The 14,639-nt window shown below is 34.3% G+C and overlaps 1 protein-coding gene across 2 annotated transcripts; it reads left to right on the top strand.

Moving 5' to 3' along the window:
• LOC105769591 (N-terminal acetyltransferase A complex auxiliary subunit NAA15) lies at window positions 1-13,658 on the top strand. 2 transcript variants are annotated; one of them, XM_052631191.1, is made up of 27 exons: window positions 1-270; window positions 438-542; window positions 1,465-1,543; window positions 2,085-2,167; window positions 2,256-2,405; window positions 2,539-2,654; window positions 3,459-3,564; window positions 4,445-4,516; window positions 4,620-4,735; window positions 4,984-5,116; window positions 6,943-7,020; window positions 7,099-7,152; window positions 7,273-7,343; window positions 7,708-7,762; window positions 7,877-7,972; window positions 8,484-8,612; window positions 8,716-8,798; window positions 8,885-9,115; window positions 10,287-10,407; window positions 10,483-10,590; window positions 10,718-10,849; window positions 11,292-11,348; window positions 11,474-11,571; window positions 11,692-11,750; window positions 11,840-11,951; window positions 12,039-12,139; window positions 12,907-13,658. In XM_052631191.1, exons 1-27 carry the CDS (start codon window positions 220-222, stop codon window positions 13,107-13,109), a joined length of 2,799 nt encoding a protein of 932 aa, XP_052487151.1. In that variant the 5' UTR covers window positions 1-219; the 3' UTR covers window positions 13,110-13,658. The 2 variants fall into 2 exon arrangements, with proteins under 2 accessions (XP_052487151.1, XP_012445783.1); XM_012590329.2 differs by lacking the exon at window positions 438-542.
• The last annotated feature ends 981 nt before the right edge of the window (window positions 13,659-14,639 follow it).

Genomic DNA, 14,639 nt, shown 5'->3' with positions numbered 1-14,639 from the left:
TAAGAAATTACAAAATAGGCCACATGAAAGTGGAAATTCTACATTCTCTATGCCATCGTGTTGTTTACAGTAGGGTTGAAGACGCCGATAAGCGCCACCACTCTGTCTCTCTTGCAGACCCGAACTCTCACCTTTTTTTTTCTTTTTGAATCTTTTCAATTTTCTTTGAACCCTAATTTCTCCTTTAGAAGTTTGTGATTTTCTTCCACAGAGAAAACAATGGGAGCTTCGTTGCCTCCGAAAGAAGCTAACCTCTTCAAACTTATCGTCGTAAGGCTTCGATTTCTCTCTCTCATATATATATATATATTTCAATTGGTATCCACGTATTTCTACCTGGTATTTATACTCGGATTGCTTTTTTATATGTATTTTTTTTGTAATTCTACGATCGCTCTTCTTTTATCTCTTTTACTTCATTGCTTGCAAAACCCTAGCTGGATGCTGCTCTGTTTAGTTGCACAGAAAAATGGTGGATATCGAATGAGACATGGGAATTTGGAGTCGATATGCTTGCTTGTCAATCAGTTTTTTGTGTTCGGGCAAGTTTTGTGTATATATTAAGTTCATTTCATTTTTTTTTTCTGTTTAGCAACTGTTAGGAAAGTTGAATTTTGGTTTGGTTTGATTTTTTTAAAGGAAGGGTACACTTTGCGCTTTCCTTTGGTAATCATTTACTTGTATCATCATAGAGAAAATTAGATAAATGACAATTTAATAACTTGCTATTTGAGTAAATTTTCTTGCCTGTTGTTAAATTTTTTTAGACTTGACCTTTGTTGATTCTTAACTGAATGTGATTGTTTTGTCTTTGGCACACATTACTTTTAAGACTTTTACAGTGATATTTGCAAAGCAATCTACTTCATTAGATTTGATGAACTGACCGAGCCTGGTTTTATGTAATTGTATACTTCACGATTAAATTTTAGTATTTACATATTGTAAGAACTTTTCGGCAGTAGCAACATCTGAAGATTTTCTGCACATCGCTGGAAGTCCTCCCCTTCCCCCATTTTTAAGAAAATAAAATATTTAGTGAAAAGTAGACTTTTGACTGGTGTGTTTTACTCCTTTTTCTTTTTCTCTCTTCTTTTAGACTGATTTTTATGTAATTAGTTTTTATCTGTTGCTGTACTCTAGCTAATTCTCATAGATTAAATTTTAGTATTTACATATTGTAAGAACTTGTTGGCAGTAGCAACATCTGAAGATTTTCTGCACATCGCTGGAAGTCCTCCCCTTCCCCCAGTTTTAAGAAAAAAAAATATTTTGTGAAAAGTAGAATTTTGACTGGTGTGTTTTACTCCTTTTTGTTTTTCTCTCTTCTTTTAGACTGATTTTTATGTAATTAGTTTTTATCTGTTACTGTACTCTAGCTAATACTCATAGATGAGCTTTTGTATTATTGATTTGGGCATCCATGTGCTATTGCTAAAGCTCTTGTTTGTTTTTCCATTGCAGAAATCATATGAAACTAAACAGTACAAGAAAGGACTGAAGGCTGCAGATGCAATACTGAAAAAGTTTCCCGATCATGGAGGTAGTTTAACTTGATGCACTTCTTAGACTGAGAGGCACATATTGCTCATTTCATGGTCTTTCTAAGTGTACCTTTGTAAAGATGCCAGAACTCTAAAACAAACAGAATGATACAAAATAGGGCAGTTTGTGTTGGTTTCTATGTTTGGTTTGGACAATCTTTATAAAAATGCCTATGAACTTGACGTGATTGTTTCTGTGGATTCCAATTACGTCTTGTGACTGCTGTCAATGACATTTTGGAAAGCAGTATAACTGACTAATCCATGATGTCTGGTTAGAAATATTGCATTACCATGAGTATAACTGCTTTTTATTTACCTATGAGGTCTTACAATGTACAATATTTTAATAGTTTCTTCATCTTGGTTGGTTTCTGTGAGTATTCATTAATATGTGGTATTGGTATAGATGAGTAGTTTCCCGCTTGCATTCTTGTCTTTTAGAAAATACAAAGTTTCAATTTAGTATTTTATACTTTCTAGTAATTGTATGTTTATTGTATTTGTGTACTAATTTATTGGCTTCTTACATGTTTTCAGAAACTTTGTCGATGAAGGGGTTGACCTTAAATTGCATGGATCGTAAATCTGAAGCATATGAACTTGTCCGACTAGGTTTAAAGGTAGTCTTGTTTCTTTTCTTTTAATCCATGTAATGTCGAAGCTGGGTCATCTTTTCTTAACATTGTTTTCATGTTTGACTTAATGTAGAATGATGTTAAAAGTCATGTTTGCTGGCATGTTTATGGTCTCCTTTACCGGTCAGATAGGGAATACAGGGAGGCTATTAAATGCTATCGCAATGCTTTGAGAATAGATCCAGACAACATTGAAATACTACGGGACTTGTCACTCTTGCAGGTAAGCTGATTTATCTTCATTCTCTGTGATTTGTGCTTCTAGGCTCAGTATTTGATCTAAGATGTTCCTCATATTCCTCATTCCAAGTTGTTTCAGAAATCTTTATGCTTTTGTTTCATCTTTTTTATCACAGGCACAAATGCGAGATTTGACAGGATTTGTTGAGACAAGACAACAACTTTTGACTTTGAAACCAAATCATCGCATGAACTGGATTGGCTTTGCTGTAGCCAACCATTTATGCTCAAAGTATTTGTTCTTCTTTGTTTAACTATATTTTGACCCATTCTTATGCTTACTTTTCATCAAATTTGTTGACTTCTATTTTGTGAAACGTGCTTTAGAATGCTGTTATTTTTATGCTGTATTTGAAGTTCAGAATTGAAAGGCCTGTTTGATTGAAGATTGAAACATTTGTTAATTAGTTAAAAGTCATCCTTTAAATTAAATGCTTAAAAATCAGAATTCTTTGTTTCTAATTACATGATCAGATATATGCTAGCCTGGATATACCATTTGAAATGTGGTTCATTTAGTTTGCATGATTGCAACTAAGCATCCAATGAGATTTCATAAAATTTTAAAAATACAAATTTCTGTTGAAGATATCTAAGTTCTCTTAGCACAATATATGGTGGGTGTAAATTGTATTGAAGGTGTTACTAATATACAGGTAGGTGGCTGAGTAAATTTATACTCAACTACTCTACAATGAAGCTGTTGACATCTACATTTATGAAATTTTGTTGCAAATTAGCATTTTAACAATGCCTTCATGCCTAGTTAACTGCAGAGTTCTGCTGTTTTTGCTATGGTGCTGTATGGAAATAGTGATGATGCTATAATTTCTTTTGGCTTTTACTTGGTGGTGTAAAATGATTCTGTGTTTCATGCTTTAGTGGAATGTACTGAAGTTATTGCTTTGGCACATCAGTTGGTGTGGTTTTTCTTTACTTTGCATCGGCCTAGTGATTCCATGTGAAGGAAAATTTATGGATTCATATCTTTATCCTTTAGTTATTTATGCTAAATGCCATTTTTTATTTATATCAGTGTTGCAAAAGCAGTTGAAATTTTAGAAGCATATGAAGGGACATTAGAAGATGATTATCCACCTGATAATGAAAGATGTGAGCATGGTGAAATGCTTTTATACAAGGTATTGCTGATGTAATACTTTTTAGTTCTTGCATGCATATGCGTGTGCCTGGCATTTCTCACAAGTTCACTTCATTATACATAGATTCCTATTTTTAGAATTTATGCTAATATATAAGCGTGAGTGATTGAGTTTGGTGTCTCTAGCTAACCAAACAAACACTAACACAATTAGTGAAATTATTCATAAACCAAATAAAATAATGATAAATATACTAAAATTCAAGATATTAATGTCTTTTTACCTTATTTCTAAACTGCGTGATAATTTTTGCATGCCATTAGACCTTCTGCTTGTATTTCTGCCAAAATCTAATATTCTTATGTAAATGTTGTAGCTAATTAGCAAACCTAGCCTTTTTACATTTGATGTGTGGCTTTTCATGATTCTTCTTGTATAGAGAATAAATTAAATCATCTTCAAGTTCACTTTAGTCTGAGATAGAGGACCAACCTGTGGCCCTTGGTGGTATTGGCATCCATAGGGTTTTAATTCTTTGCTGTTTAGGCATATCATTCACATTAGGGAGAAACATGGCTTGTTCAAAGAAGAGTTGTGCCTTTTACAGGCAATCAAATCTGTGGTGCTTGTGAGAACTGCCTCTGAACCTGTCTTTCTTGATCCTTAATTAAATGTTTACAGAACCATTCTGGATTTGTTGCAAACACATCATAAACAAGTCTACCTCTCTTTTACATAATATTCCGAAACATTTATTTTTTAACAACAGCAACGAGATCCTAGAAATAGCTTAATCAATATATATTTGCATAGTAACATACTAATTACATATATTTTGTCTAATAGATGCCATATATTACTAGTTGTGGTGTCCCAGAAGACTCTTTGATGTTTATATGGGTATGGTATTTTTCTCCAGATCTCTTTGCTAGAGGAATGTGGGTTTCTTGAGAGAGCACTTGAGGAATTGCACAAGAAAGAGCCAAAAATAGTGAGTGCCAACATATATAACACCAGGATGCTTTAAATGTTTAAATTTTTATCAAGTTCCTAATTGTTGGACTTAAGAAATTTAACTGATTCTATTCTTCTAGGTTGATAAATTGACTTCCAAAGAACAAGAGGTTTCTCTCTTGGTGAAGCTTGGACGCCTAGAAGAAGGTGCCAATCATTACAGGGCTTTACTTGCCATGAATCCCGACAATTACAGGTCAATCTTATGCCTTTGGTATCTCATTTGAAAGACCTAATCAAACTTATTAATGAATCACTCATTGCAAATAAATAATATCAACTAGATTTTTTACTTGTCTAGCGCTTCTTCATGCTTGAAGATTCCTCATTGCAGTCCTACAATTTTTATATTTGCCTATATACTGGTGAAATTTGTTGCTTTTCGTTCTGATTATTGGGGAGCCAACCTTCAATTTTTATATTTTGTGCATGTGTATTTTCCAGATATTATGAAGGCTTGCAGAAATGTTTTGGTCTATATTCTGAAAATGGCAAGTATTCCTCTGATGAAATCGATCTGTTGGATGCATTATACAAATCGCTTGCAGAACAGTTCACCTGGTCATCTGCTGTTAAGGTGGCTGTCTTTACTTTTATTGTTTATGGATTTTGTTTTTTCTTTTATGACTTATAATAAGGAATAGGCTTAACCCACAAATTGATACTTAAACTATACTCTTTTTCCCAAATTGGTACCTAAACTTTTTTCTCAAGTTGTGTACCTAAACTATTTTTTTTCTCAAGTTGGCACCTCCATTAGTCAAACCGTATTTAAAAAAAAGGCTTAACCTACAAATTGGTACCTAAACTATGCTCCTTTCCCCGTTTTGGTACCTAAACAATTTTTTTCTCAAGTCGGCACCTCTGTTAGTTTACCTGTTATTCAAACCCTTTAAATCTATTTAAAAAAGGATAACCAATTAAAAATTATCATGTGGCTAAAAAAAGGCAAAAAATATTATTCTCTCTCTCTCTCTCTATATATATATGTATATATATTGTTGCTTTTCACTTTATATTTTTTTCTTTCTTCTTCCTCCCATCTTGGGCTTCTTTTACAAGTGTCCGCATTTTAGGCTAAATGGTTTTGATCAAGGTTTTAGAATCAGACTGATGGTTAAACTGGCTGGGCCATCAGTTCTTGGTTTGATTAAATAAATTATTAAAAAATTCATAAAAAATAAAAATATACATTTAAAAAATAGAGAAAACCAGTTCAACCAATTTGTTTTAGCTTGGTTCAACCGGTCTATATCGGTTTATGGGTTAATTGGTTCAACCTTTATTTCTGGACCGGTACCCTAGCCGGTTTTTAAAACACTGGTTTTGATCGATGAAAGAACTTTTTCGATCCGTTAGGTTGGGTAAGCAGGCGGTGAAGTTCGAAAACAGAATTAATCACCAGCATCTCAATCTCGGGAGAGCAAATTTCGAGCATTACTGGCATTACTAGACATTATAAAAGAAGAATAAAGAAAAAATAATGTAAAAGAAAAAAATAAAATAGAAGAATTAAAAAATATTTTTAAAGTATATATGAAGTGGCTGTCTAATATTGGTTAGAATTTTTTAATGGATATAATATTTTGGTTATAAAATGGGTAATAGAAAAATAGTTTAGGTATCATTTTTAACCAAAAAAAAGTTTAGGTACCAACTTGGGAAAAATGGTATAGTTTAGGTGCTAATTTATGGGTTAAGCCTTTTTTAAAAATAGACTTAACGGTTTGACTAATGGTTGAACTAATAGAGGTACCAACATGAGAAAAAAAAAGTAGTTTACATATCACTTGTGACCAAAAAAAAGTTTAGGTATCAAAATGGGAAAAATGTTATAGTTTAGGTACCAATTTATAGGTTAAACCTATGAAATAATGTGATGAGAAGAATCCGGTGACTTGCTTCTACCAAAGATTGAGTCCATTCATTGACTTGTGATATGCTGAAATAATATTAAAAAAGATGTTTGTATTTTTTGCCATGTTAGTAAATTGATGTCTTGATGTGACAACAGTAAGAACTCTAGATGGTTAAAATGCTACCGTCAACCCTTAGAAGGTGACATGGCAGCATCACAAATTCAAGAGTTAATTCTTTTTAGCAAGGACTATCTTTGTTTTCTTCTTTTAGTTAAGCTGCGTTTTTAAGGGTGGGTACACAACCATGAGTTGACATGGCCTCCTTACTGCATGGATAAAATAAATTGTCAAATTTTAGAGCTTTTAGAATTTGGCGCTCTCAGTGAGGATGTAATTGAATAGTTTTCTTCTTGTAAACTCACATTTGTTATGTATTAATGCATGACAATTCTATTTGTTGCTGTGACACCATGCAATGCCTATTTTCTTTATGATGTTTGATGAATTTTACAGTACTTACATATATTCGAACTCTGTTTTTTAGAGGATACCACTTGATTTTTTGCAAGGAGACAAGTTCTGTGCAGCTGCAGCTAATTATATTAAGCCCCTTCTAACAAAGGTATGTATGCAGATGAGTTTTTACTGCCGTTTATACCTTATTGGGTGAAATAATGATATATTTTCTCTATTCTCTCAGGGTGTTCCTTCTTTATTCTCAGATCTTTCTCCTTTGTATGATCAACCCGGCAAGGTAAGTTTCCTTGCATTTAAAAGTTAAAATTAAGATTTTAAATATTAGCCTACACTACTTGCCAACTAGTAGGGTACATGATATTAAGACTAATGTCTCGCTTTTTTGACACTTCTACAGGCAGACATATTGGAGCAACTTATTCTTGAGCTGGAGCATTCAATTAGTGGGGACGGGAGATACCCTGATAGGTATTATATGCTTTCAACCCATGTGTAATAGTATAATACGTCTTTAAAGCAAATAAATACTTGGATTTGCTACCCTTAGAGTTAATATATAATTTCAGGTGGTTGTGTGATATTGTAGCAAGTCTTAAGAGTTTTAAAATGTTTAGATATTGGGTTTGGTCCAGTGCTATTTATCTATTACAGCCAATTGTTTAGTCAAGTCCTCTCTCAGTTGTTTATTCCTTCTGTTAAATGTGTACATAATGGTTATTTTACATGGTTGTGTGTGAAGTCCTATATGTTTTTTGTTTGTTTGCTTATGCACAAGCACACATTTGGTATTATGCTGAGTCATTTGCTCTCTTGTGTTTCATATTGATGTCAGGACTGAGAAGGAGCCCCCTTCAACACTTTTATGGATTTTGTTCTTTTTGGCTCAGGTAGGTAACCATCTGCTTTCCTCACTCCATGGGCCATGGTCAGTTTCTTTGCAATAAATATCTGGTGCTCTCTTTTGCGTTTTCCTTTGAATAACTTCAGAGTTATTGATGCAGCATTATGACAGAAGAGGACAGTATGACATTGCTCTTTCAAAAATTGATGAGGCTATACAGCACACGCCAACTGGAATTGATTTATACTCTGTCAAGGTCTGTTCTTGTCATCAACCTTAAAATTTTTGCATTCTTCATCTGCCTGTTTTTAATTTTTTTTTTCAGGTGGATCATTTAAAAAAATTTCAGTATTCCTGTATTTGACTTTGTTTTGCCTGATGCGGCTCACATTTCATGAGGCATATCATTGCTTGAGAACTCTTCAAGATATTTCCTTGGACTTATTACTTGCTTGTTAGACTTGTCACTTACCATGATGCTGAACTTGATTGTCTATTTGTTGTGCACTAAATTGTGCGAAGTTGCTGTACATATTTATATAAAATGGACACAAGTTTTTCTTGAGGAAAATAAATCTTAATGGGCATGAGCCAAGTATATGACCTCTTTTCTTAGGATTTTGGGGGTTTTATTGCTTATAGGGTTTTGGCCACATGGCTATAGCTTCTTTATGAGCCTTTTTCTTTTACTGTCTTCTAGAAAAGTTCTTGGAATTTTCTTGAAGCTGGCTGTAGGTGTATATTAGTTGCTTCTGCTTTGATCACAGAGCCGGATATTGAAACATGCTGGTGATTTGGTAGCTGCGGCTTCATTGGCAGATGAAGCTAGGTGTATGGATCTTGCAGACCGCTACATAAACAGTGAATCTGTCAAGCGTATGTTGCAGGCTGATCAGGTTCTGAAGCTGCCCCCCCCCCCCCATCTTTTTTTCTTTTGTATTTGATATTTGTCTCTATCGCTATTATTGTACACTCAACAAGCTTTTTGTACTCTTATAGGTGGCTTTGGCAGAAAAAATTGTTGTATTGTTCACAAAAGATGGAGACCAGCACAACAACCTTCATGACATGCAGTGCATGTGGTTTGTTTTTGTTTATTGCCTTGGGCATATTGCTGTCTCTTATTATAATCTGAATACATCTACTGAGTGTTGTTCATGTTTTGAAGGTATGAACTTGCTTCTGGTGAAAGCTACTTTCGACAAGGTGATCTTGGACGGGCCCTAAAGAAATTTTTAGCTGTGGAGAAGCACTATGCTGATATTACTGAAGATCAATTTGATTTTCATTCTTATTGTTTACGGAAAATGACACTGCGTGCATATGTTGATATGCTAAGACTTCAAGATCGGTTGCATTCCCATGCTTATTTTCACAAAGCAGCAGCTGGTGCCATCAGGTGAAGCATTTTGTTTGATCTGCTAGCTTTTCAGGGATTCATAGTAGACTTATTCTGTTTGATTATCTGTGACATTTTTTATTGCTTCTATGCATCTTGTTTTCTTGCGTCTCTGATTCCTCACTTTGAATCAAAGAAGATCGATCTTGAGTGATTGATTCCTTACTTTTTTAATCAATTAAGGTTTATCCGGGCTTGATTTTTTCTTTTTTCCTACACTGGGCTTGAATTTTGATTTGAAAACTGCCCCGAATTATTGATCATTTTGATTGCATTTTTTCTTCTTGCACATAAAGAATTGTAAGTGAGGTTGTAATGAAGTGCGCCTGTGGTAGCAAAGCTGCGCTTGATTTTTGGTGACCTTGTCTTCTACATTTGTGATAATCTTTCCTAAATATAAGACCAAACTAGTTTTTCAACACCAAATGGTAAGAATGTAGCTACCATTTGTGACAGAAAAAAAAAAAACTTACCTGCATTATTGATGAGAAGTTGATTCGATGATCTTCCAGTTGCCGGTTCCTGCGTCTTGTTGATCTTGTTGTTTGAACTTTGTATACCTTCATCCTTTTATGAAATTCTTTTTCCTGCTTTTTATGGTTTTCCTCTTGCAAGCTTAAAACCTTCTTCAATTTTATTTTTTATCTCCTATTTCTAAAATTCAGACTCCATCGTTGTCAGTCTTTGCCTCTTTTTGCTTTAACCTTCTGGGGAATGGGGGGATGATTGCATTTCAGGTGCATTCATTATGTGTTAGTTGAAAGTTGCAACAATGCATTGTCTGAACCTTGCTGTATGAAAATTTTCTTGAAGGTAATTTTTGTTCCTTTATTATGATAATATTAGAAGCAATTATTTTGTGGGCAAGTTGCAATTTGAGATTGTGGCTGGTTTAATGAGACGAAGATGGTTCCTGGATTTCTGTTGGGTTAAGGATAGAGAGTTGTACTTTACTGTAGCAAAAATTATTTGTTGATTTAGCACTTCTGCATTGATTCTTAATGATTGTATGGTGGAACGGGAGTGGATGATACTGTGATAGACCATAAATTGGGTTAATAGTTATTGTGATTGAATCATTGTCTGGCTCCCATGTGGTATCTCTTTTTTCAGAAAACCTTTGCTCAAAATTGATGAGTGCCTCAACTCCTAACTTATTTTTGAAGTACAGATGCTACCTAAAGTTGTACGATTCTCCTTTGAACTCACCAGCTGAAGTAGAGGACAACACTTCAAAGGCTACTCAAAAAAAGAAAATGAAAAAGCAGAGGAAGGCAGAACGAGCTAAGAAAGTATATCAGCTTTATTTGATGATTCTTGGATAACATTTCTTTGATGATTTAATCTAATGCTGTGCTTTATTTTAGGAGGCAGAGGAGAAAATTGAAGGATCAAGTGCTTGCGGAACGTCTAAGTCTGGGAAACGACACATTAAACCTGTAGATCCAGATCCTTATGGAGAAAATTTATTGAAGGTTATCTAGATTTGTCTTTCTTCTTAATATATATGCATTAGATTCCTGATTGAAGTCCTCTTTTTCTGTAAAAATGTCTCTAATGCCTATTAAGCTAGGTCTCTGTTTAATGTTATATATTTTATAGACTGATGATCCCTTGTCGGAAGCAACAAAGTACTTGAAGTTGCTTCAGAAGAACTCATCTGATTCTTTGGAGACACACTTGCTTTCTTTTGAAGTAAATATGAGAAAGCCGAAGATTTTGCTTGCCTTTCAGGTATTTATATTTGCATTGAACATGATTGTGTTTCTTCTCTCTGTCTTTGACCAACTAGAACTGATTTTTAAATGTAACCAAGTGGATTAAGAATTTGGATCAGTTTACTCTGTTAGGAATCCCCCTCGTCTCATTTTCACTTGCTGCCTTGATACTTGGTTGGAGTAATGAAACTGCATCATTAAAACCAAACATCTTTGCCTTATCTTGTGTTTGTAACTTGAATTTAAAAGAAGGAATTTTGGATTTTGGATTTAGTGTAAATTATGTGATAAAACACTTGAAAATTGACTCTTGATTGTTTTAAAATTCATGGATCTGTTGAATCTTATTTAATGGTGAATTTGAAGTACCCATAGAATGGTTTTGCTCACTTGTACTTCTATTATTTCATGATCTCATAATAATATGTTTGTCTTGTTTTTGTTCCTTTTTCCTAAAGGCTGTAAAGCAACTGCTAAGGTTGGATGCTGATAATCCGGATTCACATTGCTGCTTGGTATGTAAAATCTGTCTTGCTATATTGTGCACCATCTTGCAAAAGTACAAGTACCTTCTTTTTTTGTACATAGATACAAAGTCATCTAGTCTTTACATGGCTCCTTTGAATTTTATGTAATGCAGATCAAATTTTTCCATAAAGTGAGCTCAATGCCCGCTCCGGTGTCTGGTGCAGAAAAACTTGTGTGGAGTGTCTTGGAAGCTGAGCGTCCCTCCATCAGGTTTTTCTAGAAATGGCTTTGTGATAGTTATTCCTCCAAGTGGGAGTTCGTTGTATTACTGTTATTATTTGTTTGATCCCAGATGCGTTAATTCCCTTTTGTTTTTTTCTCTTTCTCCAGTCAATTGCAGGAGAAAACTCTTAGTGAGGCAAACAAAATTTTCCTTGGTAATCATGAAGGTATTTCTGAGCTTATTTAACTAGATGCATTTTGGGCTTCTTGAGGTAGGTGGTATAGTGATATAATGTTTCACTTTTCTGTTCTTCAGATTCCTTGATGCATAGAGCAGCAGTCGCAGAAATGTTATATACCTTGGACCCCACCAAGAAACTTGAGGCTGTTAAGATAATCGAAGATTCATCCAATAAAGTTGTGCCAACGTAATAAGTTTCTGCTGTGTGATATGTATTCCATGCATCTCAACTTTCTCTCGAGGTTAATTGCCCCTTTCTGTTTCTATTATCCAGGAATGGAGCACTTGGATTGGTAATGGAGTGGAAACTCAAGGACTGTATTGCAGTCCATAAACTCTTAGACAATGTTCTTATTGATACAGATGCTGCTTTGAGTAAGTTACAGTTCTCCACATAAATTTATGCTGACTAAAAAATTTTGAATTTAACTCCATTAACTTCTTAGGAAATGAATTACTTTTACAGGTGTTTTAGTAAGAATTTCGATGATATTAAATATCATCATTCTGTTATCAAATGTTGTAGATTAGTTACCCAAAGAACTACACTATATTCGGATTCTTTAAAAAAATATAGAGAAAATTATGGTTTCAACATCAATCGATGATTTTCTGTAAATCTTACGAGCTCTGATGGCTTTTTGTTTTTTGTTAGTACACGGTCTTTAATCTTCAAAATGTGGATGTTGTGATATTGTTTGCATCTTAAAGAAAGTTGGACTTCATGATCAGTTTTTACTCCTATTTATCACTGATTATTCAATTCTTGTTATGGTGACCAAATTACTTGAGAAATGGCTGCTTTAGTTGGTAGGTGTCTTATAGGTAATTGAATTACAATTCTGTAACCTGTAGACAATTTGAAGGGATATATTTGTGCTTAAGACTTTCGTTATTCAAATTTTTGTTCTCATTTGCTGTCTTATGTTTTGGTCTGTTTTATATAGCACTCAGCTATTGCAGGGGTTCCAAAACCTTTTTGAGTATATGCGGGAAATTTATCCTGCAAATAGTGGAAATATGCATGTCAGTTGCTATTGATAATGCTTTCTACTCTTCTGGAAAGGCTAATTGTCTATGGTAAAGATTGCTCAAGCCGAAGGAATTAACGCCATTGGTCTGATAATTGTCTTATACCGCAGGATGGAAAGTGAGATGTGCAGAGTACTTCCCTTACTCTATCTACTTTGAAGGTAGTCGTAGCTCTGCTGTGAACAACTCCTTGAACAATCTGGATACTGAAACTCCCTTGAATGGGGGTGCAAACGGTCCTGATATCATTCAAAGTGGAAACGCCTTTACATCAAATGGAAAGCTAGAAGCATTTAAAAACCTTAAAATTTGAAGGTGACGCTTTGCTTGTTTGCATCAACTGACGTTCAGAGCTCAAACTCAAATGTGCATGGAATGGCAGACCAAAGGATGATTGCCCTTGGCAGGCGTGGAAAGAGGAGAGTATCTTAGAAGTTATGCAAAGCCACGGCTATCCTGTGAGATCAGATTTCTCTTTGCCTTTATTGATTATGAAATGCATTCCTTTTGCAAATGTGTATAATTTTTTTTTTTCATTAATGATTCTAGGGTTGAGTATATGTATAATATATATAAAAAATATTATCGCTTTAAAATTGCTTACCATTTGGTTGAGCGATCCTTAGAGCTGGGCTCCATGGTTTGCCACAAACTTTGAGGCGCTATAGAAAGTTTTGTTTGGTAAAGGAGTATTGAGGTGAACGTAGAAGGGAGGCGAATGTTTGAAGCATGTTGTACTTTGCCCATTTCATAACTTGGTCAGTCAGTCAGTCACATCATAAATGTAGTATTTGTTAATACATAAACGTGGAAAATTTTGCCAATGGAGTCGAAATGAGTGGCGCTGATCATTAAATTACTAGTTTTGTTGCCCTTGTGGTTGCTGCGTGATTTTATCATTAAATTTTGAATTGCAATTAAATTATTCATTCTTAATTATTATGATTCATCATGCGAAATGCAGGAGAGTATAGGTAAAAAGTATAATTAGCTTTCAGATGGTAATATTTTCCCTACCCTTGTTGATCTTTTTATTTATTTAACGGACTTGTATTGATGTCAAAACGGCAAAAGTCGGAGCTAGATGCAAAGTTGAGGTCGATATTTTTTGAAATATCAAAATGTTGAAGTGTGTACATTAACAGGATTGATTGAGGACTAAAAAACATATCATACATATTAACTTAGAATTTGATCTGATTATTAACGCCTGTTTCAAATTTAGTTGAAAATTTCCTGGTAAAGGGAAGTCCGATCTAAATAATTACGTGGCAAGAAAAAACAATAAATGTATATATAGAGACCCAGCTATGCTACAAAAAACAAGCAGCAAAAGTTGAGAAACGTTCAGACATTGTGCCATCTTCAACTGGTTTCTCGTCCATCGCTTTCCCAAGCTAATGGTGAAGCAGTGCTGCTCCCACCAACATCGCTTTTACATAAGGGACAAGAGGCATTGAATTTCACCCACTTATTTACACACTCCGCATGGAAGAAATGGATGCATGGCAGCTCCCTCAGCTCATCATTGTCTGCATATTTTGCCAAGCAAATACAACATACCTGTCAACACCTCAATTCTGTATGCTGTATTACTAAAATCCTAGTACAGGCAAAAATCAAATCTCATATAACCACCTCAGGAGTCTATCTGTATGTATTCTACTTATAAATTGTAAACCATCTGAATAAAGAGAAATACTTATGCCAACTTTGGTTGAATATTATCCTATGTTACTTTCAAATTCACCTTTGTGCTTTAAATACATTGTCTTAATACACATGCGTGTGATTGAATTTCTAGTATATTTTTTACACAGATTATTTTACATTTTTTACTTAA

The sequence above is a fragment of the Gossypium raimondii genome, chromosome 5 (genome assembly GCF_025698545.1).
Source record: "Gossypium raimondii isolate GPD5lz chromosome 5, ASM2569854v1, whole genome shotgun sequence".
NCBI classification, from domain to species: Eukaryota; Viridiplantae; Streptophyta; class Magnoliopsida; order Malvales; family Malvaceae; genus Gossypium; species Gossypium raimondii.
Note: the sequence above shows the minus strand (reverse complement) of the source record. Positions and strands in the feature narration are given on the sequence as shown.